Genomic DNA, 27885 nt, shown 5'->3' on the forward strand with positions numbered 1-27885 from the left:
CCCAGGGCGTTTCCAGAAGAGAAATTTAATCTAATTTACATACTTCTAGGTACATTGATAACCAAAATGTGGCCACTGAAAAAAGTTAAAAGGTCATTCAGCTCCTGGCTTCTAGCTGGCCCAGGATTGCAAAATAAAAAGATCCACGTTCCTTATTCTCTACACAAAACGCGTTTTTAAAAAAGTGAAAGGTCTAGGGAGCTATACATAGAAAGCAACAGTGAAAAGGGAGAGGGAGCAGGAGTGGGGGAGGAGAGTCCCACCCCCCAACCCCACCCTCCAGGGCCCCAGAGCCCCTGAGGCTCTTTGGGGGGCCTTGACATGGCAGGAGGCAGCTGTCAGCTCTGAGCTCTTCCCAGCTGGGAAGGCCCCTCTTGGGGGCAGCCAACAAGGATTTCCGTGGCATTGTGGGCTCAGTGGGGGGCTCCCAGGCCCCAGCAGGCCCCACAGAGGGAGCGTGGCTTCCCCTGAGCAAGCACCGTGGCATGATGTGGTCGTTCAACCCAGGAACTGGGGGTCCGGGGCAGGTCCCGGGTCTCACGAGGTGCGTGTTGTGTGTGTTCGCATGTACATGTGTGTGACAGGATATTCATGGGGGAGAGAGGGAACCAGAACAGGGGTCTTTGGGGTCTTTGCAAATGGCCACGGATGGCAGACATCGCCCTGCCTGGCTGCTAGACGGGGGAGTGCTGTCCTCCCCTGTGACCAGATCGGCTGCCACCAGAGACCTGGCTGCTGCCCCTGCTGGACCAGGTGGGCATGGGCTGAAGGAAGACACCCTGTGGCCCCAGAGTCCTCGGGCTGGGGGAAGGGCGGCTAGCTGGCTCCCGGCGCCCTGGCTGTAGTGTGCCCGGCCCCCAAGGGGCGCCGGTTTGAGGTTTTGGCTTGCTCCTTTGGAAACGGAAAGAAAGAGGAAGAGGGACGAGGACACAGAGGAGGAAGAAGAGGAGACAGAGGTGGCACGAGAGGGGATCTGGAATGCTTTTGTGTTAGGGAGCCTCTGCCGCCGCTGTCTGTGCCTGCGGGGCCTGGGACTCCTCAGGTGGGGGGTCCGCTTTGGAGAAGTTCATCTCCAGGATGTGCCGCTGTAAGTGCCGCACCCACTCTTCCTGGATGGAGAGGGGGCCCTGGAATTCCACCTCACAGAACCTGCATGGGGGAACAGAGAGAGGGAGTGGCCAGTGCTGTGAGGAGAGGCGGAAGCATAGCCTTGCCAACATCCCTGGGCACACCTGCTGCTACTCAGTGTGGACAGAGCCAGCCCAGGAGGCGGGGGAAGAGGGACCCAGAAGTCAGGTGTTTCCTGTGGACAGCCACCTCCATTCACCATGGGGTCATGGCAGGGTCTCACAGAGACCCCTGCCTCTATGCTCAGAAGTCACTGGTGCCAGGTAAGGGCTACTGGCTTCCAGGTACCCCTGCCATCTGGCAGATACATAGAATCTGAGACAGTAGAGGGCACAGAGAAGCAAATCCTACCCAACGCGCCAAGCCCCCCTCCTCCTCCTGTCTTCCTGGCACCTAAAAAGGCCTCACAGCACAGAGGCCTGGAGCCCAAGCTCCATGGCTCAAGATGTGGCTTTGACTCTGACTTCTGACTTGGCCTGTATGGCCTCAGGCAAGTCACCTCACGTCTCAGAGTCCCAGTTCGCTGCTCTTCAATGTACTTGTGGACTTTGGTAAGAATTAACTAAGATCTACTTTTTTCTTGAGCCAGACACTAGTTGAGTGCTTACTTACCATGTGCCAGGCAGTTCTGAGTGCTTTATAAATATTAAATTCACTTACTCCTCGTAACAAATCTGTAAGGTAGGTTTGTTATCAACTCGCTTTTATGAGTGAGGAAATTGAGGTAAGGAGCAGGTAAGTCCTTCCCTGAGGTCACTAAGCTGGTAAGTAGCAGAGTTGGGATTTGAACCCAGGTCTCGCAGGCTACAAAGCTCAGGGTGTCAGCCTTTAGCCTGAGCCCCACCACACCCAAGGGCAGCCACTGAGGCGACACCTCCCAGCTTCCACCAAACCCTATCCTGTTCCAAGGCTCCGGGTGACCAAGGTCCACTCAGGTGGTCTCCCTCCCTCCCCCAGGGGCAGCCTACCTGCATTTGAGGGTGTAGATGTTGCCCACGAACTTGACAAGTGATGTCTGGGGGGGCCGGGGCACCAGGGAGGGGACTGGCCGGACTCGGGGTGGGGGTTGCCGCACCTCCTCCAGCTTCTGCTGTAGGTCATTGGTGTCCTCGCCTCCCCGGGCTGCGGAGGCATCTGGAGGGCGGGCTTGTCGGCGTTCAAATTCTAAGGTGGAGAGGGGGAGTGGAGATGAGTGGGAGGGGTGGATGCTGCAGAGACTTGGAATACACAAGAGCTGAGGACTGATGCTACCTGGATGGGTGGGATGGGGGATGGATGGGTAAATGGGTAAGCAACTGGAGAAAGGACTTAAGGGCCATGGCAGAGCGCCTGGGGAGTGGCTGGGTGGGCCTGACAGGTGCCCGCTGCGCTCCCGACCCTCCTCCACCAGCACTCACTGTTGATGTTCTGCCGCTGGTGCTCCTCAGCCTTCACGGTGCCTGGCGGGCTGGCTGCCAGAGGCCGCTCACCACCGTCGGCTGCCCGGCCAGCCTCGGGCCCTGGCTCCCCTCCAGCACTGCGGCCGACCACGGCCAGGCCCCCGGGTGCCAGCCCCAGGGACGGCCGCTTGTCACTGTCACGGCCATGGCCGGCACTGCGGAACTTCTTGGTGAAGGGGCGGCCACCCTGGATGTAGCTGCGGTAGGCGCCCACCTTCTGGGGCCGGTGTTTGATCCACTCGCTCAGTGTCTCGATGGGCGAGCCATTGACGCACCACTCGGTCACGCCGAACTGCCGCAGGTGTGCCCGTGCGTGGCTGGCCAGGGCCTTGCGGTTTTCAAAGTAAAGGCCACACAGCTCGCAGCAGGCCTCGGTGGCTGCGGGGCGGAGGGGGTGCTGCTGAGTCACAGCCCGAAGGGGGCAGGTGCACCCAGATGGCCCTGACCAGGCCAGGTGCCAATCCCGCCTCCCACATAGACCCAGCCATGGGGGCCCCACTTGGGGTCAGTGTGCACGCTTGTGGCATTGCCTGGCCTGGCAGGGCCTGGCGTTCGCCCTCCCAGGACCCTGCCGCCCGCTGCTTACAGGAGTGGGAGGTCTTCTCATGAAGGGTCTTTGCCTTGAAGGGCAGTTCAGTCTGGATGTAGGTCTTGGCCTTGACCTCTGCTGGGAGGAGGCGGTCCTCCTGCAGGGGCCGCTTGGCTGCCACTGAGCCCAGGTAGCCAGTGGCTGAGGGCTTGGCCCCAGTGATGGGCGTCAGGCTGAGCTCACGAGGAACCTGGGCCGGCCCTGCACCTGGTTTGCCTGGCCGGCCAGCCAGGGGCGACAGCGGCAGTGGGGACTGCACAGGCCCAGGGGCCACGGTGGGAGGCCCGTCCTCAGCCAGGGCAGGGGCCAGGTCTCCAGCCGGTGGCTCCTTCTTGATGAGGCACGGCTTGGACTTCTTCTTGAGGATCTCTCGCAGTGTGTCGATGGGCGAACCATTGACGGACCACTCGGTCACACCCATCTGCCGCAGGTGTGAGCGCGCGTGACTCGACAGGCCCTTGCGGTTCTCGAAGAACTCGCCGCAGAACTCACAGCGGATGTCGCGCACCGGCTCTGCCCGGGACGCTGCAGGGGATCCAGGGTAGGGGGAAGGAGGAGGAGGAGGAGGAGGAGGAGGAGGAGGAGGAGGAGGAGGAGGAGGAGGAGGAGGGGGGGGGGAGGGAGGAGGGAGGAGAGAGGAGGAGGAGGAGGAGGAGGAGAAGGAGGCGGCGGCTGCGGGCAGGAAGCCTCCAAGCTCAAAGCCCCCGTATCAGTGCCAGCTGCCTAGCTACCCCTGTCCACACCACCCACCAGACCGCAACAACCTGCTCCCTCATCTGGGCTTCCAGAGGCCCTTTTAACATCTGGCTCTTCTGCTTGTTCTGTCACTTCAAATTCTAGCTGGCTTCAAGATATCTCCCTGTATGATCCTGGGCAAGTCACTTTCCCTCTCTGAGCCTGCTTCCTCCGCTGCAAAATGGAGATGAAAACCCCTACCTCCCAGTGTTACTTTGGGACGGTCTAAAATGGGAACAGCTCTGAGCATGGGGCACAGAGCTGGTACACAACGCACGTGAGCGCTAAGGCACAGCCTGGGCTGCCCTCACCTGCTCAGCACACAGTGGGCATCCAATCAACCTGAGCAGAATGAACACAGTGCTGGTGTGACAGGCAAGCAAGCAAGTGACATTACAATGATGGCATACAGAGTTTTCTGTAACCAGGTGCTGTGCTAAGTGCTTTATCCCACTTAATCCTCAAGAAAACCAGAAGAGTTGGGACTATGCTGATCTCCATCTTCCAAATGAGGAAACTTGCCCAAGGTCACATAAAGCTAGACTGTGGAGGAACAGAGATCTTAACTCACACTTGACTCCCAATGTCAAGCACTTCATTACCAAAAATGTCAGAAAGACACAGTTCAGACGTTCACTGCCAGTTCCTACGCTCCTGCTGTAGCAGACATCACTAATGGATCCCCGCAGTCTTTCTCCCTAGGAGTCTGGCTGGCAGCCACTACCAATCGATTGAAATGGCACAAGAGATGGAATCTTTCTGCTGTCACTGAATGACACAATCCTGCTTCTCAAATGAATAAAGGACAATTGAGCAGCAGCTCAGTTGCAGGGGTCTGCGTAGCAGGAATACACAGCTAACCCTGTGTCCTCTCTACCTGCGTGTCCTCCCTTCCAATTCAACCCTAGGCACTCTGGATACCCCCAAGGGGAGGCAGGGAGGAGACCCCTCCAACTGTTCTCCCTGCCCTACTGCAGGGTCACACTTACACAGGTTCAGGGGTGTCATGTCTTCCCGTGGTGCCCCCCAGGGACCCTCAGATGGGTGCAGTTCCCCATGAAGGGCCCCCGGCAGCATCTCCCGCTTGATCTCCACCCGTATTTGTTCAGGCTTCAGCTTCTTGGGCAAGGAGGGTGCAGCCAGGCCTGGGAACATCTTTCGGGCCGTAGGAGGAGGAGAGGCAGTTGGTGAGTGGCCCAGGGGGCTGCCCGGTGGTGGTGGCAACTTCTTGGCCAAGGGTGAGATGTGAAGGTCCGAGGGGCTGCGGGCTTCCAGTGAGCTGCCAGGACCTGCGCCGCCCATCATCTTGGCCAGGGCTTTTGGGCTTGGCCCTGGTGGGTTGGGAGGTCCACCAGGCCGAGACTGGGTCCGTCTCTTCAGGATCTCCCGCAGCGTGTCGATGGGCGAGCCATTGACGTACCACTCGGTCACGCCCATTTGCCGCAGATGGGAGCGCGCGTGGCTCGAGAGGCCCTTGCGGTTCTCGAAGAACTCACCACAGAACTCGCAGCGGATGTCTCGTGCTGGCTCTGGGCCTGAGGCTGCAGCAGGAGGAGAAAGGGGCAGTTAGCATCGTGGAACTGCCAGCATGGTCACCTGCAGGAGTGTCCTGGTCGGCTGGGCGTGGGCGGCAGCAGCACGCCCACAGGTTAGGGTGGTGAGGGCAGGTGCAGGTAAGGGAGTGGAGGAGCGGGGCTGGGGGCCAGATACCCGGCAGGAGTGAGGGGAGGCTCCAGAGAGCACATGGGGCCTCAGTCCTGGCGGAGGAGGATGGAACCAAGATTCCATTGCTCTGTGGGTCCCAACAAGGACAGGGTGAGGCAGGGAGGCAGCCTAGGTGCTATGTGCCATCCAGACAGGGGCAGATGTGGGTGCTCTGCACACTAAAAGGCAGGATCTCCCCACCTTGGCCTTCATTCTCAGGAAGGGTCATGGAGGTCAAAGGCCAAGAGAGAGGGCCTAGCAGCCCACTGCCAACAAGATCTCTGGGCAGAACCGGCCCACTGCCAAGGGCCCCTGTCTACTCCCTGCCCCAGCAGGGAGGGGGCTGTGACCCCCCCCGGGAGGGGCTCCAGGGCCCGCAGTGAGGAGGGGGCAGCTGAAGCGAGAACCTACAGAGGTTGAGAGGAGACGGCTCCACATCAGAGGCCCAGAAAATGCCGGCGGCTGCGGCGGCCGAGAGGTCCTGCTTCCCCCAGGGGCTGGCCATACCCGCGGCCTTCAGCTTGGCCTTCTTGGCCGGCGGTGGGGGGGGAAGCAAGGAGAGGGCCGCGGAGGTGGGAGGCGGCCGCCCCGGGTGGGCCAGGGCGCCGCGCCTGGGTGGGAGGCGGATCTGGACGCCGTCCCTCCTGATGAGCCCGTGGAGCACGTCTATGGGGGATCCCTTGGCGTCCGGATCGCTGACGCCCAGGTGGCGCAGGTGGGCACGGGCGTGGCTGGACAGGCCCTTGCGGGTCTCAAACCAGGCACCGCACAGCTGGCAGTCCAGCTCTCTGCCCCCGTCACTATCTAAAGCTGCGGAGACAAAACACAGGGGGGGTTCACGGCCGCCACCTTGGCCGGCCTTGGGGGCCTGAGGTAGGAGGGTCTGGTGTGATTTTTGGCTGCTCAGGCAGTTGGGGGGTCCAAGACTCAGGCCGCAGATTTCTTTTGAAGTTTAGGAAGCAAGACATCCTGTTTCCTGCCTAGCCCTTTGGCATCGAGGGGAGTGTAGAGAGCTTAAGGACTTTGGGTAGACAGGCAGTGACCAAATTCTAGGTAATCAGATACTCCCAGACCCTCTCCCCTAGGATCCCTGCTATGGGAGCTATTTGGGGGCGATGGTGGCTGCTGGGCTCACGCAGCCAAGGGCACACCTGCTCAAGGCCCTGCCCCTGGAAGCATGGCAGACTCAGTGGAAGCAACTTCAAGGGAACATGAGGTGCCAAATGGGGGGCTCCATTGGGCAGGGGGTGAGACCCTGGGGTCACCCCCAGACTCTAATGTCCACAAAGATATGGGAAAGCCTGATGTTGTAAGGGACGTCCTTGTTAAACCTGCTCACTGCACCTGGAGGGTTTCTTCCCAAACCCTGCCTGCCGTGCCCACAGGCAGCCCAGGAGGTGGGGCTTCACCGGCAGGCGCAGAGAGCTGCCTCTGCATGGTGGACAGCCAGGAAGACTTGATGACAGGACCAATCGTGGGCACCTCCCATCAGGTGATCCCCTGTCTATCCAAGATGCTTCCAACTACCACTGAGAAAGCTAGGCCACAGGAACCCTGGTTACCTTCACTGCCCCTACCCACAGGCCCAGAGAAAGCCAAGAGCTGCCCCTCAGTGGCGAGCATGACCCTGGCAGGCTCATCAGCCGCAGTGAGGCTTTCAGGGGAAGATCAGCAAAGTAAAGTGGGAGGCACGATCCACATCCAAGGCGGCCCAAAAGGAGATGCAGAGGCTTGACCAATACTCTGGCCTGGCTGGCCCAGGACATGGGAGCTGTAGTCCCCACCGCCCCCACCCACCCTGGGCCCTGTCCCTGGGCTACAGCCCAACCTGAGGTCCCGTCCCTCCCAGCGCCAGAACCTCCCTCGGCTCTTGGGACCCACACTCACTGAGGTTCAAGGGCCCCTCATCCTCAGACTGAGGCCACTGTGCCTTTGGGGAGGCCGGCCGGGGGCTCAGGGACAGCTGGGGGCTCTTGTCCTCAGGATTCTTAGGGGTAGGGGAGCCCGCCAGGGCCAGTGGTGTCTTTTTGAGGAGTGGAGAGCTGGGTGGGTGGCCCAGGCCCTTGGCCGAGAAGCCGGGAGGTGACTTGATGGCTTTGTTGACAGCAGGGGCATCCAAGGGCTTGGCCAGGGTGAGCAAGCCGGGCCGGGGGGCCCCGGCGACCACCTCCTTCAGTGAGCTGGACTTCTTAGCCAGGCCTGGGGGCAGCCCAAGGTGGGCGTCAGGCAGACCCTTCTGCTTCACAAGCTCGTAGAGGAGGTCGATGGGTGCGCCGCTGCTCTCCGACTCTGCCACTCCCAGCTGCCGCAGGTGGGAGCGCGCGTGGCTGGACAGGCCCTTTCGGGTCTCAAAGCAGGCACCGCAGACCTCGCAGGTGGTCAGGCTCTGGGCTGAAGGGCAACACAGAGGCCGGGAGAGCAGGCTGTGAGGCCCGCGGCCCAGCTCTCCCGCTTCTCCTCCCCCGAGAGTCCCACTCACCCAGGCTCCATGGAAGTGTTTTGCCTCCGTCAGACCCCCCAAACCTCACAATGACCCTAACAACGCAGAGAATAGCTTGGCTGCTTTGCCAATAAGGGTTAGAAACTGAGACTCAGAGAGGGAAAAGTTGTGCCCAAGGGCACACAGCAGGAGATACAGCCCTTCTGTCATCCAGCCAGTGGGACACCTTTCACAACCTTTCAGGCCTACGGGGTGCCCTGGCAACAGGTTCACACAAACGCTGACCTGACAGCCACATGCTTCACTGAACTAAGTTCTAACCACCCTCTGTGGCTCAACTCCTGCCCGAAACACTGGTCCTTGCAGTCTCCTGCACCCTCTTCCACAGAGCCTTTATCCTTGCCTATCTGCTTCTCTGTCTCCCCGTTCCCCAACTTGAATGGCCCTCAAGAGCAAGGGCCAAATTCATTTTGCTCCTCTCACCTCCCTGAAGTCCACCCCAGGGCCCGTCACTAGTCAATAACAACCTTAGGATCAACAGACGAAGAAATGGTGTCATGCGAGAGACTGCACAGCTAGCAAAGGCCAGATTCAGCAAATGAGCTGGGTCTGAGTATGAGCTCTGGACCACCACACCCACTGCTTCTGGATGCTGTCCCTCGCCCCGTGAGGGTGCAGCTCAGGGCCACGCATGTTCAGGACAGTAGAAGTTCAAGAGAGAAGACAGCTGAGTGCCAACCTTGGTGCCTCAAGGTGCCAGAGGGAAAACTGCGGGCAACCTTGGGCCCCACATTAACCCCAAGGCACGAGAGTGCTCCTGTGAGTGTAACCAGCCTGGCCAGCATCCCCTGCCATGCCACCTGGGCCACTCACCCTTGAGGTCCTGCAGCTCCTGTTTGCTGCCATGAGGAACCTCTGCAGCCACTTTGCTGCTCAGCCGACTGGCCACCTGCTCCAGGGCCCCAGGGACAGGCAGGCTCTTCTTAGGGAGCGAGGGAGAGCCCAAGTCCATGGCCACCATTGCGTTTTCCTCAGAACCCAGGCCTGTGGGTTGGGGAGACAGGCTCAGCCCAGACAAATTTCAGGCTGTCTATACCCAGAACTAAGAAGATGGCCTTCTTCCTTATCCTTGATGTCTGCTCTCACTCTGCGAAGCGACTCACCCCAGGAAAGCTGAGGTTCCACCATAACCCCCAGCACCAGTCCAGTGCAGGGACACTGAGGCTGCCACTGACAGCAGACGCCAGCAGCTGCTTCCACACACTACAGCATGGACAGGTCTGGGGTCTAATGCAAATCTGAGCCCAAACTCCCATCCCAGAGGATCTCAAAGAAAAGATCTCTCTGGGCAGAACTTGTGAGGGGGAACGTCTGCCTGTCTCGAGGGTGAGGGTGGGAGGCACTCAGAAAGGGAATTCAACACAACACCAGGGTCAGGAGGCTGGAGAGGCCACACAGAGGCAGGGAGCCAGGGAGCCAGGGACAGGGAGGTGGCTTCACAGCACTTGTGAGGAATCTCCACCAGACAAGACAGCTGGGGCTGCAGAGACAATGGGGGACCAGGGGTGGCCTACTCATCACAAGCTGGGCCCTAAGTGGGGTAAGGTGTCTGCACCTACAGCGATCTGACTGCGGACAGAAAGAGTTGGAATCACAGAACTTTGTGTTAAGTTTCTGAGACATCTATCAGGCCCGCAGCATCCCTGGGTGAGGAGTGTGTGGCAGAGGGAACCAAGGGTGAATTTTCACGTCTAGTTGTTCAAAGGGGCCTGGGAGGCCAGTTGAACTCCAAATTTAGAGTTCAGAGCAAAGGATGAAGGAACTGTGCCAGATGGGGCCTTGGAGGCGTTCAGTGGGATGTAACGGGGCAGGGGGCCATGTAGGTTCTATGCTCAGTTTGAGTCTCGCAGAAGCAAAGAGTAGGCGCTGAGGACTGGGGCACCGAGGACTTTGTCAAAGTCTCCGGGTCGGGTGGGCGCGTCTGTCAGATGGGGCAGGGCTGAAGTGAGTTTCCGCACCGGACGGACCGGAACCGTGGCAAGGGACGCTCCCGGGGCTCCAAAGGGGGCAAGGGACATCTGTCAGACGGGGCAAAGGTCTCGAGGAGCGGCGGAGGAGTGTTTCTGAGGCCTGGGACCCTGCGAGCGGCGACAGAAGGCCCTGGGCCCACACAACTAAAGGGCCTGGGGGAGGGGGGGGTCCCGCAGACTGGACGGAAGGCGTCGGGGGCGGCGGCACCGGCAGGCGGGATTCCGACCTTCCCCTCCCCGCACCCTCCCAAGCGCGGGCTCTTACCGGGCGCGGGAGCGGACGCGGGCCCGGGCCCCGGCTCCGGCTCGGCCTTGGGCCCGTCCCGCGGCGGCGGTGGCGGTGGCGGTGGCGGTGGTGGCGGCGGCGGCGGGGGTGGGGGCGGCGGCGCGGGGGGTGCCGCGGGGCCCGGGCTCGGGGGGCTGGGCGGGGGCGCCCCCGCGGGCGCGCGCTCCCGGGCGCCCCCCGCGCGCGGCCCCGCCGCCGCCTTGCTCTCCGCTTTTGTCACTCGGCACTGGGCGGTGGAGGCGGCCATCTTGGCTCCGGCGCACGCGGGGCGGCCGCCCCAGGCGGGAGCAGCTGAGCGCCGAGTGCCGAGCGCCGCTGCCGCCGCCGCCAAACCCGCTCCGCCCCGCCCCTCAGGGCGCGCCCAGGGTGGCCTGCCGAGTGCCGAGCGCCGAGCGCCGAGTGCCACGAGCGAAACCGTTCGTCTGGGCCCTGAGGGCGGGCGGCTGCAGCTGCTGGAAGCTTGTCGCGCGCCCTGGCTAGCGGATGCACCCACGCTGGGCGCCCAGCGGCCTCTAACCGCCGCCCCAGCCCAGTCCCCGGACATCTCTATCCCTAGGATGGGAATCTTCCGGCCTCACTCAGACCCCCTTAAACAACGTCCAAACTCTTAAGAGCCCCGACGGGCGGAGCTAGGACCTGCCCTAGGACCCTGCCCCATTCCCTTTCCGGAAAGTCTCCATCTCCGAGTCGGTGATCCTGGAAAACACCTGATCTCCAACCACAAGAATCCCTCCAGTATCATCCTGTTATCCAACCGTCCCCCGACGGTGCCGTTCCGCAGACCTAGGGAACCCCACAAGGCCGGCAACACATTTCAATCACCGCCTGCTTCTCTCTCCGATTGTCCCCAGCTGTTCCTTGACAGTTGGGTGGGGCTAGAATCGGAACATTGCCCCGCCCCCAACCTGGCACCCGCCCCCTCCTGCCCACTTAGGGAGAGGGGGCAGGCTTCTAACGACAGCCTTGCAGCGCCAGTGCCCAGACCTAGCCCTAATGTTGCATATCCTTACTTAAGGCAAGGCTTCCAAGATCTTCCCAATCACTCCTTAACCGCCAACCCTCTGCCTCGCAGTTATTCACTGAAAGACTGGTCATAGCTCTCCCTCCCAAGGACAAGGCCAGGGCAGTGCCAAACCTGGCTCCTCTCATCCGTAGGCTGATTCCTTATACCCCAGTGCCTCCTGCACCCCTAGCCATCCTCAGAGCCAGCTCTGTCTCGCAGCCACCCCTGAGACACTACAAGCCAGACGTGGGTGAGCTGAGTGCCTGGGGAGCAGCCTTTAGCAGAAGCAAGAAGCCTGAGGTCAAGTCCCCACTCTGCCCCTTCCTGAGGTGTCACCTCAACCAGCCCCTGTCCTCTCTGAACCTCCAAGGAGAGGGGGCTTTGATAGCCCCACCCTCCCCTTTGCAGGCTCATGAATGCCCTTCAAGTGGGCTTGTGAGTAGGTCTGACTGAGCCCAGAGTACAGATCTAGGTAGGACCCCAGCAGCTGCAAGTAGGAATAGTACCGAAGGGGCCAGGTGCGGTGGCTAACGCCTGTAATCCCAGCACTTTGGGAGGCCAAGAGGGGTGGATCACTTGAGGTCAGGAGTTTGAGACCAGCCTGGACAACATGGTGAAACCCCATCTCTACTAAAAATACAAAAAAAATTAGCTGGGCATGGTGGTGGGCGCCTGTAATCCCAGCTACTTGGGAGGCTGAGGCAGGAGAATTGCTTTAACCCGGGAGGCGGAGGTTGCAGTGAGCCAAGATCGTGCCACTGCACTCCAGCTTGGGCGACAGAGCAGGACTCCATCTTTAAAAAAAAAAAAAAAAACAAAAGGGCCAGGCGTGGTGGCTCACACCTGTAATCCCAGCACTTTGGGAGGCCGAGGCGGGCGGATCACAAGGTCAGGAGATCGAGACCGTGCTGGCTAACACGGTGAAACCCTGTCTCTACTAAACAAAATACAAAAATTAGCTGGGCGTGGTAGCAGGCGCCTGTAGTCCCAGCTACTCGGGAGGCTGAGGCAGAAGAATGGTGTGAACCCAGGAGGTGGAGCTTGTAGTGAGCCGAGATCGTGCCACTGCACTCCAGCCTGGGCGACAGAGCGATACTCCATCTCAAGACAGAGCGAGACTCATCTCAAAAAAAAAAAAAAAAGAAGGAATAGTATCAAAGGAAGCCCCAGCCTCCAGCAGTCCCAGGGGCGATTCCCCCTGTTCAGACACTCTCCATTCCTCAGAGCCCAACTACTTTTTGTAGCCAAGTTCTCTGCCTTGTAAAGGCTCGTGCAAAGTCAGGCTGTGCAAGACTGGGCCCTTCACTTGTCCACTCCCTTTGCAGTGCCCAGTCCTGGGCTCCTTCACCAAATAGGACTTATGGATTTCCAAGCCATCCTCCACTAGAGACACCACCAAACAAGCTGCTCAGAAGTCTAGCTCTACAGCTGTGTGGCTGTGGCAAAGAAGATGACCTATGGTTTCCTTATCCTTAAAACAGGGACATGGCCGGTGCGGTGGCTCACGCCTGTAATCCCAGCACTTTGGGAGGACGAGGCAGGTGGATCACGAGGTCAGGAGATAGACACCATCCTGGCTAACATAGTGAAACCTCGTCACTACTAAAAATTAGCCAGGTGTGGTGGCACGCCCTGTAATCCCAGCTACTCAGGAGTCTGAGGCAGGAGAATCGCTTGAACCTGGGCAGCAGAGGCTGCAGTGAGCCGAGATGGCACCACTGCACTCCAGCCTGGGCGACAGAGTGAGACTCTGCCTCAAACAAACCAACCAACAAACAAAAAAAAACAGAAACACAGCAATCTTAGTTGTACAGACTTACACTGAGGCATAAATGAGATTTAACACATGTTAAAATCTTAGTACAGGGGCCAGGCGTGATGGCTCAGGCCTCTAAATCCCTGCACTTTGGGAGGCTGAGGCAGGAGGATTGCTTGAGCCCAGGAGTTCCAGACCAGCTTGGGCAACACAGCAAGACCCCGTCTCAAAAAAATAAAAAATTAAAATTAAAAAACCTTAGTACATAGCAAGCATTTGATAATGGAGGAGCATATCAGGTCTGCCGGATAAAGCAAACATTGGTTGAAAATCTAGACTCTAGGCCGGGTGCAGTGGCTTACGCCTGTAATCCCAGCACTTTGGGAGGCCGAAGCGGGCAGATCACTTGAGGTCAGGAGTTTGAAACCAGCCTGGCCAACGTGGTGAAACCGTCTCTACTAAAAATACAAAAATTAGCCAGGCGTGGTGGTGCACGCCTGTAATCCCAGCTACTCAGCAGGAGAATCGCTGGAACCTGGGAGTTGGAGGTTGCAGTGACTGAGATCGCACCACTGCATTCCAGCCTGGGTGGCAGAGTGAGACTTCATCTCAAAAAAAATCTAGCCTCTAGGCTGGGCACAGTAGCTCACGCCTGTAATCCCAGCTCTTTGGGGGCCTGAGGCAGGCGGATCACTGGAAGGCAGGAGTTTGAGACCAGCCTGGCCAACATGGTGAAAACCCATCTCTACTAAAAATACAAAAGTTAGCTGGGCGTGGTGATGGGCGCCTGTAATCCCAGCTACTCAGGAGGCTGAGGCAGGAGAATCACTTGAACCCCGGAGGCGGAGGTTGCAGTGAGCCAAGATTGTGCCACTGAGCTCCAGCCGGGGCAAAAGAGCGAGACGCCATCTCGAAAAAAAAGAAAATCTAGACTCTAGATCTGCACTATCCAATAGGATCCCCACTAGCCTGGCACTAGCTTCATTTCAACTTCTTAACAGCCATACATGACCAATGGTGTCCCTGTAAGACGTGCAGATATCTAGAGAATATTTCCAGCCATCATCTCAGAAAGTTCTATACAACAATGCTTCTCAAGATAGAAGATGTCATTAACAGCAAAGAATCTGGGGCCCAGCTACCTGGGTTTTAAATCCCTGTTTCACCCTTTCCAGCTGTGTGACCTCGGGCAGGTTAATTAAACTCTCTGTGCCTCAGTTTCCTCATCTGTAAAGTGGAAGAAATAATAACACCTGCCTTATAGGATTGTTGTGAGGATGTAAATGAGTTCATGTTTGTAAAGTGCTTAGAAGGATGTCTGGCTCCCAGTAAAAGCTCAGTAAGCATTTGTCAAAGTCACTGGCAGGAAAGATAGTGAAAAACTGGATCCAGAAAGAGACCTGGCCCAGATCCTGAGTGAAACAGAAAGGACACCTAAATAGCAGGGTGGTTGTAAGGAAAGTCATCAACATACTTTGTAAAGTGACTCAAAATGCTTCCAGGAAAGCTGAGCGGCTGCCCCTCCAGCCCCGCCCCTCCAATGCTCTGGGCCCCTGGGAAGGATGGGGCTCCAGCACAGCCCGTCCCCTCCCCTTACCATCTCCATAGGCTGGCCCAGGGTCCTCAGCCCAGGTGGGTGGAAAGGGCACCGTGAGAGGTAAGCGGGGCCGACGGGAGGTCAGGAAGCTGCCAGGCGGACCTCCAGGCTCTCGGCCCAGGGGGCTGGGGGGCTGCTCAGCCGCAGAGGTGGCCAGTAGCTCCTGCAGGATGTTGATGGGTGAGACAGTGAGCTCCCAGTTGGTGATACCGAAGTCACGTAGGTGGGCCCGGGCGTGGCTGGAGAGGCCGGCCCGTGTGTCGAAGCCAGCCCCGCAGAAGTCACAGCGCATCAGGCTGAAGGTGCCTGGGTCAAAGTTGGCCACTGTGGAGAGAGGACAGGACTGCCTGAGGTGGAGAGGGGGCTACTCCCCAGCCCCAACCCCTCCCCATATTCAGGGCTTCACCCTGGACTGCCTTTCTTCCCCGTGGCTGTCCCTTTTGCTCCTGCCTGCTCCTCAGCTCTCAGCTCGTGCATCCTCCCACCCCATTCCAGGAAGCCTGACCCTCCCAGATACCCCCTTCCCACATCTGGCAACATCAAGGAGGGACCTCTTCTGCAAAAACCCTTCTCCAGGGCCAGGTGTGGTGGCTCACGCCTGTAATCCCAGCTCTTTGGGAGGCCAAGCGGGAAGATCTCTTGAGCCCAGGAGTTTGACACCAGTCTGGGCAACATAGTGAGACCCCATCTCTATAAAAAAATTAGCTGGGCATAGTGGTGCGTGCCTGTAGTCCCAGCTACTTGGGAGGCTAAGGTGGGAGGATTGCTCGAGCTTAGGAGTTTGAGGCTGCAGTGAGCTATAATTGCCCCATGGCACTCCAGCCTGGGCAACAGAGCAAGACCCTGTCTCTTAAAAAGAGAAAGAAAGAAAAAGAAATGCTTCTCCAGTTGTGGACCTGCCATCATCTATGAGAGTATTTGATTAATAGCCTTCTCGTGACTATTTTTACTCATGATCACCCAAGTGCTGTAAATTAAATATTTGTTGGATGAAGAAATGGACAAATGGATGTAATGCCCTCTGCTGGGAGCCTTCTCTGAGCCCTGCAACTGGAGTTAGGGACTTTGGCTCAGCTTCCCCAGCCTCCTGGTTCTCCCAGCTTTCCCCGCATCTCAGCCCTGCTCACTCGGTGTCGTCACTGCCTGGTTTCCTGGTTGTCACCCCTTGCCCCCAACCCCTAGTGCGTAGATACACACACACACACACACACACACACACACTCAAACACCATACTGGCACCTCCCCAAGTGGGCTTCGTGTCTGCCAATGTCAGAACCACCCAGGGTGCTCCTGTTGGAAACAGACTTCTGGAATCAGAGCCTTGTACTGTGGGAACTGACAAACCTTACAGGCAGCCCCAGGGGGTTCTGAAGCTGGCCAGTGTGGGGTGGAGGGGGTCCCACCACTCCTGGACTGGGCCATGAACTCCAAGAGTCCAAGAACTGCTATTCTGTCCACTGCTGTGTCCCCAGGTCCCCAGAACAGAGGGGAACCTTTCTCAGTAAATATTTGTTGAATGGAGGAATGAATGAAATTCTCTGCCTGAGGCTGACTCTTCTACCCACACTCCTTCCTCCAGTGGCTGGAATGGCCAGGGGACTGGGGCGTCTCCACATATCCACCGACCAGGTGGCCTTTACTGTGGCTCTCAAGTCTCTCAGGAGCAGAGGCCCCAATGTCCCCCTGCTTGGCGCTAAGGGAGAGAATTTAGATCAACGGTGGGTTGCCCAGCCATGTGTCTCCTGGGCCTTTAAAAGTGAAGCTGCCCTACCTTTTTTCTTCTTCTTCTGGAAGGAGAACCTGCGCTCAATGGCCTTCACCTCCTCAGCGGAGATGAAATGGCGCACATTGTAGCTGACGCCCACGCGGTTCAGGTGGCCCCGGACGTGGTTGGCCAAGCCGATGCCGTTGTGGAAGCGATCGGGGCAGTAGGGGCATTTCCGCTCCTCGTGCTTCAGTGCCATGGCCGGGTCCCCATCCAGGAGTGTGTCCAGCCCCAGCGGGCCGCCCAGCGGCGCGTCCAGGAGCAGGAAGTCCAGGGGGTGGGCGCCTGCCAGCCCCAGCTCCTCGGGCTGCAACCTTGGGGGCACCCTGGCTGCCGCCATGACCTGCGGCCCCAGCTTCGCCACGAGCACAATGGGTACCATCCCTCGGAGCTGCTGCTGCTGCCCCTGGGTGGCCTCTACTGCCTGCAGGGCCTCTCGGAATGCCTGCTTCAGCTCCAGGGCCGGCTGCGGGATGAGGCTGGGGGTGGCTAGGGGTGAAAAGACCCCATTTTCAGGGGAAAAATCCATCTCGGAGGTCAGCACTACATCCTCCTCTTCCTCCTCCTCCTCCTCCTCTTCGCTCCAAGGGCGCCTCCGTTCCCCCAGCCCTTGTGGGTGGACGGTGCTTTTGTTTCTCCCGAGCTGTAAGGAGTAGGGGGTGGATGCTAGCGTGGAGGGAAAGGCCAGCCTTCCGAGAGGCCTCTGGCCCGTGCCATGCAGGAGTGGCTTTGACAGCGGGAAATCTCTGATGCTCAGCTGCTGGCATCCTGGGCCAAAGGCCAGGCTGGGGTCGTATCCAGCAGGGTTCTCCCGCCACATGGGGGCCAAGGACGGCTCGGCTTTGCCAAAGTAGTCCACAGCAGTGTCAGGGAAGCAGGCGTGAGCATCCTGGCTAGTGCCCGGCTGGCTGGCAGGGTCTTCCTCATAAGCCTCGCCATCCTCCTCCCAGTGGGGATGGGCATGCACCAGCCTCACGTGCTCCCTGAGCAGGCTCTCGCTGGGCGCGGGAAAACCACAGAAGACACAGGCGCTGAGGCCAATGGCAGCTCCGTAGGGCTGATAGAGGAGGGCGCTGGCCTCAGGGCTGGGGCTGCCAGCCCCGCTGCTGCCTCCAAAAGGCTCTTTGGTGGTCTGGCCTGGGGGCTCACGCATGTGCAGCTTGGCATGCTGCACATAGGCCCTGGAGGAATTGGTGCCAAAGACACACTTAGGGCACTGCAGCCGTGCCTCCCGGCCCTCGTCTCCTGGAACTTGCTTCAGCTTTTGGATCTCCTCAATGATCTTCTCCCGGGAGGCCTGGTGCAGCTGCCGGTGCTGCTCCAGGGCAGTGGGGTCAGCAAAGGCCCAGCCGCACTCCCCGCAGGCCAGCGGGGCCAGGTCCGCAGGGGGCTCCTGGCCCGGGGCTCGGCGGTGCTGGCTCATGTGCTCCAGGAGGTGCTCCTTCTGCTTGAAGTAGATGCTGCACTCGATGCATGGGAACACGGCCGGCTCCTCGTCCTCGTCCTCATCTGGGCTGGCCACCCCTTCGGCCACCTCCTCCAGCAGCTCACACAGGTAGGGCCCGGTCCGGATCGGGGGCAGTAGCGGCTGCAGCCGCTCCACAGAAGCCTCCGAGTTCACTGTCCAGGTCTGTGTGGCTACCTCCGAGGCTGACGTGGGTAGGCCCCACTCGGACGGCTGGGCCAGCCCCTCCAGGTCCTCCAGATCTTCTCTGCCACCCACCACCGCCATGTCCAGCGTCTTCGGGGTGTCTTCCACTGGCACAAACACCCTCCTGAAGGGGGCGAGGGGTGGCGGCTGGGCAGGCAGGTCCAAGTGCAGCCCTGCGTCCTGGGGGGATCCCTGCTCGTCCTCATCTTGGAGCCAGTCGAACCTGGGGCGGCCCTGGGCATGTTTCTCCAAAAGCCTTGGGTCCCCCCGGTGGTGTAAGAACCTTCTAGAGCCCTCTAGCTCAGCGTGGGGTTTCATGGTTCTCACAATGACTGAGTCCTCGAATCTCCGCTCAGATAGGATGCCCTCCCCAGCCTCCTGGACAAGGGGGTGCTCCCAGGGCCCCCGGCCATCAGGGGTACCTGGGAAATGGCCCAGGAGATGGGGTGGTGGGGAGCCCGGCCGGAAGTCCAGGCTGCCTCCATCCCAGCAGCTGCAAGGAAGTGCCAATGGGGACAGGTTAGCCATGGGCCGCAGTTTTCCTTCCTAGGGTGGTGATGGGGGTCCTCTCAGGCCGTTTGAAGCAGGCCCCAGAGATCCAGCCCGAGGGTGACAGGGGTGTGGGGGTGAGGGTGGGAGGTAGGGGGAGTCCACGTGGATCCTTCCGGACCTATCGGGTCAAAAGCCAGGTTCAACTCCTAGGATGCACCTGTCCACAAAGCCTAGCCCCGCTGCATTGTGAGGGAATGTACGGAGACCACCCCTGGGCCACACGGGGATGTGGCCACCTCTAAGAAGTCTGGTGGCAACAGTCAACTCTCATCTCTCCCCAGGGAGGACCCAAGCCTCTCATCTCTGCTCCAGGCTGCTTCTGTCTTGGTTCTCCCCAAACTGGGGTGATTTTGCTAATTTAGTTTCACCTCTCCCCCAGATTTGGCGATTAACTTTGTGGCAGAACAGTTCAAAGGAATGTTCCTTTTCCCTGCATCTCCCCCTCCAGAAAGGCAGAGTCAGGAGAGGTTGAAGGTCCCTGCTAAGCCTTTGGCCCCAGTGATCCTGACCTTCTTGGGCAGAGGGGTGGGAGTGGGGTTGGGGGAGGCAAGGTAACCACTCTGGGCCTCAGTTTTCCAATCCTGAAATTGGGGGTAATTCCCAAGAACTGGGAACCCCTTTGTTCTTATACAACATCTGTGGAGCTTTCTCATAGCCATCATCAACAAAAGGTGCTTGCAACACAAGGCAGGTGCTTCTTTAAATGCTCACAACCACAACCTTTCAATGACCCCGCAGGCTGTAGGGTGAAGATGACACAACTCAGTGCTTGAGAAATGCTTTGTTTCACCTCATGCCTGGCCCAGTGTGGGTTCTTATTATGACCATTTGAGATCGGTTCTCCCTTCCTTTTCAAGATCCTGCCTCCATCAGGGGATGCCAATCATGCTTATTGAACAGATGTGGAAATGTTCCATTCAGATGTTGGGTGGAGACCATAAGGTCACCTTTCTAAGCTCCATCACTGACATGCGATACTAAAAGGACCATCCTCCTGGGGCTGTGGCAAGGATTCAGTGGGGATAAACACATGTTCAGAGCATAGCTCATAGCAGCTATTATTAATTAATTAATAATATTCTTGTTCATTCTGAGAGCTATTAGTAATCCTGATAAACTTACTATGACCTGGCCAGGCATGGTGGCTCATGCCTGTAATCCCACCTCTTTGGGAGGCTGAGGTGGGTGGATCACCTGAGATCAGGAGTTCTCGACCAGCCTGACCAATATGGTGAAACCCCATCTCTACTAAAAATACAAAAACTATCTGGGCATGGTGGCAGGTGCCTATAATCCCAGCTACTGGGGAAGCTGAGGCAGGAGAATCGCTTGAACCCAGGAGGTGGAGGTTGCAGTGAGCCAAGATCACGCCACTGCACTCCAGCCTGGGCGATAGAGTGAGACTTTCTCAAAAAAAAAAAAAAAAAGATGACTATGATTTATTAGCACCTGCCAAGCCATTTAATAAAGAGTAGGGACCATCAGCATTGCTCTTGATTCCTGCTCTCACCCAATGCCCCTTGGATCCTCAAGGCGAATTCATGAGATGCATCTTATGGACTCCATTTTGCAGATGAGAAAACTGAGGCCCAGAGAGGCCTAGTATCATTCTAAGGGTCACCTGGCAGAGAGAGGACTTGAAGGGTCCAACATCCAGGCTCCTGCCCCTCTGGCCCTGCTCCTGGCAGGGATAATGAGAGTTGACCCTCTGTGTTCATCCCAGACCTCCCCCAACCCCAGCACACGCCCAGGGGCTTGCCTGCCGGGAGCTGACTCCTCCTCCTGCCTGGCCTCCTGATTCCCTCCTGTCCCCTTCTCATTCCCCAGGGGCTTATCTGAGGCCTGGGCATGTCCTGCTTGCCCCCCTGCCCTCCCTGAGGTCAGGGCCAGCATGGCACTCACCAGCTGCTGATCCGATGGGTGGCGGAGGTGACACGGGGGAGGGCTTCGCTGAGGCCGGGATGGGGCTGCCCGTCTGCAACAGAGAGGGGAGACCCTGAGGGGCTGGGGTCCCCCTGGCCGGGGCCCTCCACACCCCAGCTCCAGGAGCCCTGCCAGGTGCCTCAGAAAGGCCCTGCTGGCTCCCAGTTCCTCTCCCTGAGAGGCCCGTGGCCTCTGTGGTCCTGAGCCCTGAAAGGGGTTTCTTTGGAAGAGTCCCCTTGGCTCTCCTGGGGGACCCCAGGGCCTTGCTGCCTTCCAACCCTCCTCTCTTTCCCCCAACCCAGCAGCCAGGGTGGTTTTTTACAAGCCTCACCCTGGTAAAAACTCACCTGGCTTCTCATTTTACCTATAATAAAAACCAGATTTCTATTTTTTGAGATGGAGTCTTGCTCTATTGCCCAGGCTGAAGTGCAATGGCGCAATCTCGGCTCACTGAAACCTCTGCCTCCTGGGTTCAAGCGATTCTCCTGCCTTAGCCTCCCGAGTAGCTGGAATTACAGGCATGTGCCACCATGCCTGGGTAATTCTTCTATTTTTAGTAGTGACGGCGTTTCGCCATGTTGGCCAGGCTGGTCTCAAACTCTTGACCTCAAGCGATCCACCCACCTTGGCCTCCCAAAGTGCTAAGATTACAGGTGTGAGCCACTGTGCCCGGCCTAAAAACCAAACTCTTAGCCGCCACCTACAAGGCCCTATGAGGTCAGACCTCTGCTGGTCTCTCCAACCTCCCCTCTCTCTCCTGGCCCTTCAATGCCTCCATTCTGACTGTATGGGCCTCCTCAGGAAGCCCCAAGCCCACCTAACTCTTTTGGGCCTCAGGGCCTTTGCACCTGCTATGCCTTCTGCCCAGGGCACTCATCTCTGACCGCCTAACTCAAATGAGCCCCTATGATTTTCTCTCTCAGCACCTGTTTCATTTCTTTCTTAGAACTTTCTGAAATCACCTGGCTCTTTCTTGGGATGACTGCTTGCTGGGTCCCCTACTAGCATGTAGTCACAGTAGACCAGGTACTTTGTCGGCTTCGTTCACTGTAGCATTCCAGCACCTGGCATGGAGCAAGTGCTCAGCAAATCCTTGCCAGATGATGAATGAGGCACCTGTTCTAACCTGAGCTGCAGAGAGCCCATCCCTGCCTTCTGCACCCTCTCCCAGGCCTATGTCCTGAAATCCAATCCCGTCCTGGGACCCCCTCCCCACCAACACAGATGGAGCCAACTCTCTATTATCCGCCTGTGGAGCCAATGCCTGGAGCGACCACAGGAATCCTGGCCTGCATCTCTGCCCGCCACACTTGCCTGACGCGGGTAAGCTTGCCAATCGGGGAGCAGGCCAATTGCCCGGGCCAAGGTTAACACACTGGGGGAACTTGTGCCCCGTCCAGAGCCCGACAGATGCAATTGTTGGATTAGCCTCAATTTGAGGATGGTCCAGAAAAAGGGATAGGGCTGGGGCGAATTCTTTTTCCAATCCCTCATCATCCAATTGGCCCGAGAAATTGAGAGCTGACTGTTGAGAGTCAAGGGATAAAAATGGAGGTAGGGTGGGGAGAGGGTGTTGACCAGAAAGGTGTGGTCACTGGCTGAGGGTCCTTCTTCTGAACCCAAGAAAAGGGTTGTGACTGTTGTGTGACCTCTGGAAGGGGTGGTGGGGGTATGGAAATTTGCATCATCTACAGCGCAAGGTGTCTCAACATCAGCACCATTGGCATTTGGGGCCAGATCATTTTCTGGGGTGGGGTCCATCCTGTGCATTGCAGAATGGTGAGCAGCATCCTTGGCCTCCACACTCCAGATGCCAGCACCTCCCCAGCCCTCGGTCATGACAACCAAAATTGTCACCAAACATTACCAAAGTGTCCCCTGGAGGGGGAGGTGAATCACCCCCATTTGAGAACCACCAGGATACACTGATGGGCAGCAGAGCTGTGCCTGGGTGCAAGGGCTGGTTTTAGGATGGGGGTGTTGGAGAGGGCGTTCAGAGTTGGGAAAGAAAGGCCTGGCCCAGCCAAGAAACAGGGTCTCTAGAGAACATGTGAGTCATAGATTTGACTTTTTTCAGGAGAGGGCAGCCGGTTCACATATAACCTGCCCTAGCATGACCTAGAGGTGTGGGTCTGAGGGTCCCGGGCATCCTGCTTTTGAGGTTCTAGGACCCCAAGCTCCCAAGATTCCGGGCGTCCCAGATTTGATGATTCTGCGATTGCTGTTGTCTAAGAATTCCAAGAGCCAGGGGACCGCGTGGCCTCTTTGTCTGAGAAATTCCAGCGAGGCTCCTATTTTTAGTGGCAGTGACTTTGGAGGAAGCAGGCCAAGCAGTGCCCTGTGTCCAAGACACCTTGGGGGTGGGGGCTTCACCCAGAGGCCTCCACAGTTGATGGGGATCCAGGAGTCCCTACGGGTCAGATGAGGCGCTAGGTCGCAGCCCTTAGGCAGTGGCCATGCCAAGGGGCCCTTGTTGGCTCCTGCCATCTGGGTTCCCCGAGAGAGTTTGCAAATGCTGATGGCAAGGGGTGTCCATAAGCAGCCTGAACTCCAAGCCTGGGGTTCAACTTGGTAGAGTGGCCAAGAACCTAGATTCTGGAGCCAGACAGATCCGAGTTCAATACCCCAGGGGTGCCCTGAAGGGCGTGCCTCTCCCACTCCGAGCCTTGGTTTCTTCCTCGGTGCAATGGGAACAGCCACCGACCCAGTCTCGCAGGGCCAGCAATGGGTGCCAGCAAGATTGTAGTAAATGCTCCATCCAGAGAAGTGGCGGTGGAGGGGAAGAAGGCTGGTGGGAGGCCTGGGGGATCAGGGCTGGTTCAGCGATGTCTCAAGGGGGAAGCTTGAGGCTAGACCCCAGAGCCTCAGGTCCGGTCACTCCATGCTCTGATTTTCTCCCCAGGCTGGGGCCTCAAGACAGCAGAAATGATATGTCATTTGTCCCTGGGTGCCCTGTCCCCAACACAATGCCAGGCATGTACCAGACTCTTCATCGATCCATACAGACCACCTCAGCCCCTGAGTCTTTTCTGAACCTGGGAGGCCCAACCAGAGAGGCAGGAGCTGCAGAGGGGGTGTGGGAGCTCTGGGTAAACAGCCGTAACGGGGGACAGAGGAGGCAGCGGGCACACCCCTGCCCAGGCAGGGAAGTTTGGAGGTGGCCACTCCAGTGTGCTCTTGGGGGGTCTGAGGGCTGAGTGGGGATAAAGGAAGGCCCAGGCTTTGGGGTGGAATAGCAGCCCCAGAGCCTGTTCCTATTTATAGGCATCACAAGACTAGTAGGGCAGGTGCCCGTGTCCCGGAGGGGGAGATCAAGCGGGCAGAGAGGGCAGTGGGAGAGACGTGGTGTCCCAAACCCAGGCATTCTTCCAACATTCAGGCCATGACCTCACTCCAAGTCAAGCCATTCCTATCCCTGCCCCCAGCTGCTGAGGGAAACCTTCAAGGGTGGGCCTGGCCCCCCTCAGCAGCCACATTTCTCTCTTCCCCAAGCTATAAAACAGATGCACGTATGACACCCTGGGTGATTCCCCAGTGGGAGTGAGGATGCACCTACCTGCCTGCTTTTCCCCTCTCCCCAGACCTGGGGCATCTGCGAGGTAGAGAAGAGATGTCCAATCCCTCGGAACCAGACCCAGAGAGGACCCTGGGATCCCTAGAGCCTGTACCCTCAGGCTCCCGCAAAATCACAGTCCCCGCCCAGCCCTGGCTGGCTGTGCGACCTGGCACAAGATCCTGCCTCTCTCTGAGCCTCAGTTATTAACTCAGTTATTAATGGCTTAGAGGAGGGGATTGCTAAAGTTTCCCTGAGTGCTGATACTCTGGAGTTGGGTGTACCCTCTGCCCTCAGGGGTCTCACCTTGCCACCCCACTGCCTGACACCTGCAGATGCCACCAACTACCTCTAAGCCTTTGCATGTACACAGCCCCCTGCCTAGATGCTTGCTTCCCCCTTGGTCTGGCTCATTGTCCCTCATCCTACCTCTCACTTCCTGCAGGAACTCCTGGTTGCTCCCCACCAGGTGCTTTCCTCATCACAGCCCCAGCCGCTGTGTCATAACACCTGGTGACATAACACCAGGTCATAACACGGTATCATGACGTCTGTCTCCCCAGCCTCAGATGGTGGGGTCTATGAGAGCGAGGATGGTGTGTGCTCAGTCACCGCTGTGCCCCAGGGTGTGGCCCCTAGAAGATGCTGTGTATTTATAAATATCCAAGCATCATGAGTGGTAAAGGTGGCCAGAGCAGGTCAAGGATCTGTAAGGATGCAGCAGGGTGGTTAAGAGTGAGGGCTGTCAAGCCATGTTACTCCCTGGCTAGGTGACCTTGGGCAACTTATGTCACCGCTCAGGGTCTCAGTTTCCCCATCTCTGACACGGGATAATAATAATGAAGGCTATTCCACAGGGTTCTTTGGAGAATGACAGAAGATGATCTTGCAAAAGCCTTGGCACGGAGGAAGCCCTTGATGAGGTGTTTGGAGATGGGGGTGGGGGGTGTGATGCATCAGCCCACTGTTTTCCAGGCATACCAGCCTCCTACCAGGTCCTTGGACACGTCAGGCTCCTCCCCACCTCAGGGCCTTTGCACTGGCTGTTCCCTCCACCCAGAATGCCCTTCCCACCATTCACTCCATGCTCCATTCAAATGCCACTCTATCAGGGAGGGTCTCCCAGGTCTCCCAGGCATGATCCTGGCACTCTGTTTAATGCCTTCACAGCATCTGTCACTACCTGTCCTTCTGATATTTGTTTAGTTGCTTGTTGTCCATTTCCCCTACTAGAGTGTCAGCCCCTTGAGGGCAGGAATTCTTGCCTCTTTGGTTTACAGCTGTCTTCCCAGCGCCTAGCACATACCCTGGCACACCGAAGGTGCTCAGTATTTAATGAATGAATAACACGTCTGGAGGTGGGGAGAGTGTGAGATACCTTTTTGCTGGGTAAACCGAGGGGTGGCCAGCATCGCTGACTACCCAGCCTCTCCCTAGCCACTACAGAAGCTGTTTTGGCCCATGGTTCAGGAACAGGATACACCCAGACAGCCAGAGGGAGCTGGGATAGACTGATGGGAGTGGGGAATACCTGTGGAATAAGTGGGCTGGGGGCAGGGAGTCTGGGGTGCTGAGATGGGCCTCTGGACCCAATTAGTATGCTCAGAGGAGGAAGCCAGGCTGACCTGAGTTCAAGTCCCAGCTCCACACCACCCAGTGGGGAGCCTTGGTGTGGTCACTGGCTCCCAGGACACCTGTTTTCACAACTGTCAAATAAGAAACTAAACAGAGTACAAAGAAAAGGCTCTGGACCCAAGCGGAATCAGCATCCCAGCTCAGCCGCTGCTGCGCTGGGTGACTTGACTCTCTCTGAGCCTTGGGGAATGGGCTGGATGCTCCCTGGGGGCCACACGGCCCATTCTCTTACCAGAGATGCCACCTCTGCCATCCAGAATGTCTCGGGGGCCCTCCTTGGTAACAGGCAGGTAACGGGTGGACCGGAAGATGCCACCTTCCCCCTCAGCAGCTTCGGCCCCACCCTCGATGTTTTCCCTTGGCGCCGGGCCAGGCAGTCTCTCTGGGCCTCGGGGACGATCTGGTGCAGCCAGGCTGCCTGCCAGAGATCCCTCCATCGGATTTTCTCTGCTTGGATCCACTCAGCTGCTGGACCGGCTCAGCGGGGCATTGTGGGCCTGGGGATAGAGAGAAGGAAGTACTTAGGGGATGGAGGAAAGGGAATCTGCCTCAGTTTCCCATCCCTCAAAACCTCAGTCCTCAACTTTGCAGCTCACTGCCTCAGTTTACCTCCCAGCCCAGGGGAGCTAATGGTGTTCAGACCTTTTCCACACACCTTCTATCCCAATGGCCCCTACCCTCAGCATGCCTCCGTCTCCCCATCAATAACTCCTCCCCTTTATACAGATCCTGCACTGCCTCAGTTTACCCATATTGACACATGCACACTCAGCCACCTGGTCTTCTTCCATCAATCTTACCATTTCTCCAGACGCCTCCCTTCATTCACACACAGCTGCACTTTCCCCAGTCCTGCCCTCACATCCATGCACACGCACATCCTACTGCCATGCCTTCGTTTCCTCGGCAAGAATCCCAGCCACTTGTACACTCTGATCCTATACACCGTCAGGAGTCTCCCATCATTACCCCTTTACTTTTCTCCATTGGGTTGTCCCATACCAATGATCCCTGCACTTTTCCCACACTCCAACCTTTCCCCCACACAGGACCTTAGGGTTCTCCAGCATTAACCCCTTCACCCCCCTCCACACACACAGCCTCAAGTGACCCCAGCATTAACCCTTTCGCTTCTCCCCAACATTATCCCTCATGCATACCCAGCTTGGGCTCCTCCATTCCCCCCACCCCCTAACCAAGATTGCTCTAGTCCTCGGGCGAAAGAAAACGATAGGGCTCCTGGTCCAGAAATGAGGACCCTGGGGAGCGGGGGTTGTCCTCTCTACCTATAAATACCTTCAAGGTAACGGCGGAAAGTGAAGGGCAGGAATGAGGCGCCATCCCCAGGGAGATGGTGGGGAGGCCGGGCCCAGGCAACCGGGGCGGGGCCGGGGCGCCAGGCCTGGTTGCAGGCGCTGCCCTCGGGGGCCTGGGGATTTCCAGGGGGCTCCTCCGTGGGCTGGCAGTCTTGGTGGGGGTCCCTACCCAGGCCCGGAGGAAGCACCTGCGGTTGTCCACTGGGTGGGCACTGCCCGCGGGGAACGGGCGGGACCGCAACTTCGGAGCACTTTGGCAGCGTGGGGAGGGGGCTCCTACCCGGACGCCCCCCAGGGGTCGCAGAGGTGGGGGCTGCGCCGCGCGGGCCCACTCCTCGGGGGTCCAGGGTCCGGGGGATGCGCCCTCCGCCCGTGCACCCCGGGGCAGGAGACCCCGCGGGACGCGCCGAGGTAGGGGGGACACCTGCCCCAAGACCCCCGCCCCTCCCCCCACCTGCACGGCCCCGCCCCCGGCCAGGCCCCGCCCCTGAAGGCCCCGCCCCCGCCCCCGCCCCGGGGGGTCCCGCCTGGCCCGGCCCGGCCTGGGGCCTCCCCCGCCCCGCTACGGCTCCGCCCCACCCGCGGGCTCCCCAGGCCGGGCCGGGCCTCACCGGGGAGGCGGCGCCGCCGGCCAGGTGCCGGGGCTCGGAGCTCCCCTCCTTGGTGCGGCCGTCGCTGCCGCTACCGCCGCTGCCGCTCCCGGTGCCGGTGCCGCGGCCTCCGCAGCCGCCGCCGCCTCCACCGCTCGGGGGACATTGTCCCTTTAAATCGCTCCCCCCGCC

General features: G+C 58.6%; 1 protein-coding gene across 10 annotated transcripts; it reads right to left on the reverse strand.

The window, feature by feature from the left end:
• Nucleotides 1-27873, reverse strand: WIZ (WIZ zinc finger). 10 transcript variants are annotated; one of them, XM_016935355.4, is made up of 13 exons: nucleotides 27715-27873; nucleotides 26020-26284; nucleotides 20579-20651; nucleotides 16480-18617; nucleotides 14708-15031; nucleotides 8909-9079; nucleotides 7483-7986; nucleotides 6007-6405; nucleotides 4881-5432; nucleotides 3154-3681; nucleotides 2526-2945; nucleotides 2097-2292; nucleotides 1-1149 (listed from the first exon to the last, which is right to left on the reverse strand). In XM_016935355.4, the coding sequence occupies exons 2-13, from the start codon at nucleotides 26222-26224 to the stop codon at nucleotides 990-992; spliced, it is 5670 nt and encodes a 1889-aa protein (XP_016790844.2). In that variant the 5' UTR covers nucleotides 26225-26284; nucleotides 27715-27873; the 3' UTR covers nucleotides 1-989. The 10 variants fall into 10 exon arrangements, with proteins under 10 accessions (XP_016790844.2, XP_016790845.2, XP_016790847.2 ...); XM_016935356.4 differs by lacking the exon at nucleotides 27715-27873 and adding an exon at nucleotides 27084-27100; XM_016935358.4 differs by lacking the exon at nucleotides 8909-9079 and having other exon boundaries at nucleotides 27715-27855.
• Between the last annotated feature and the right edge of the window lie 12 nt (nucleotides 27874-27885).

Source organism: Pan troglodytes, chromosome 20 (genome assembly GCF_028858775.2).
Source record: "Pan troglodytes isolate AG18354 chromosome 20, NHGRI_mPanTro3-v2.0_pri, whole genome shotgun sequence".
In the NCBI taxonomy this organism is placed as follows: Eukaryota; Metazoa; Chordata; class Mammalia; order Primates; family Hominidae; genus Pan; species Pan troglodytes.

What these genes read in the sequence shown, in the direction of transcription:
- WIZ (XM_016935355.4), bottom strand. Translation starts at nt 26,224, where the DNA reads ATGGAGGGATCTCTGGCAGGCAGCCTGGCTGCACCAGATCGTCCCCGA. An exon ending in TGAGAAGACCTCCCACTCCT is followed by an intron (nt 2,946 to 3,153) that starts GTAAGCAGCGGG and finishes TCCGCCCCGCAG; the next exon opens with CCACCGAGGCCTGCTGCGAG. An exon ending in CCAGCGGCAGAACATCAACA is followed by an intron (nt 2,293 to 2,525) that starts GTGAGTGCTGGT and finishes TCTCCACCTTAG; the next exon opens with AATTTGAACGCCGACAAGCC.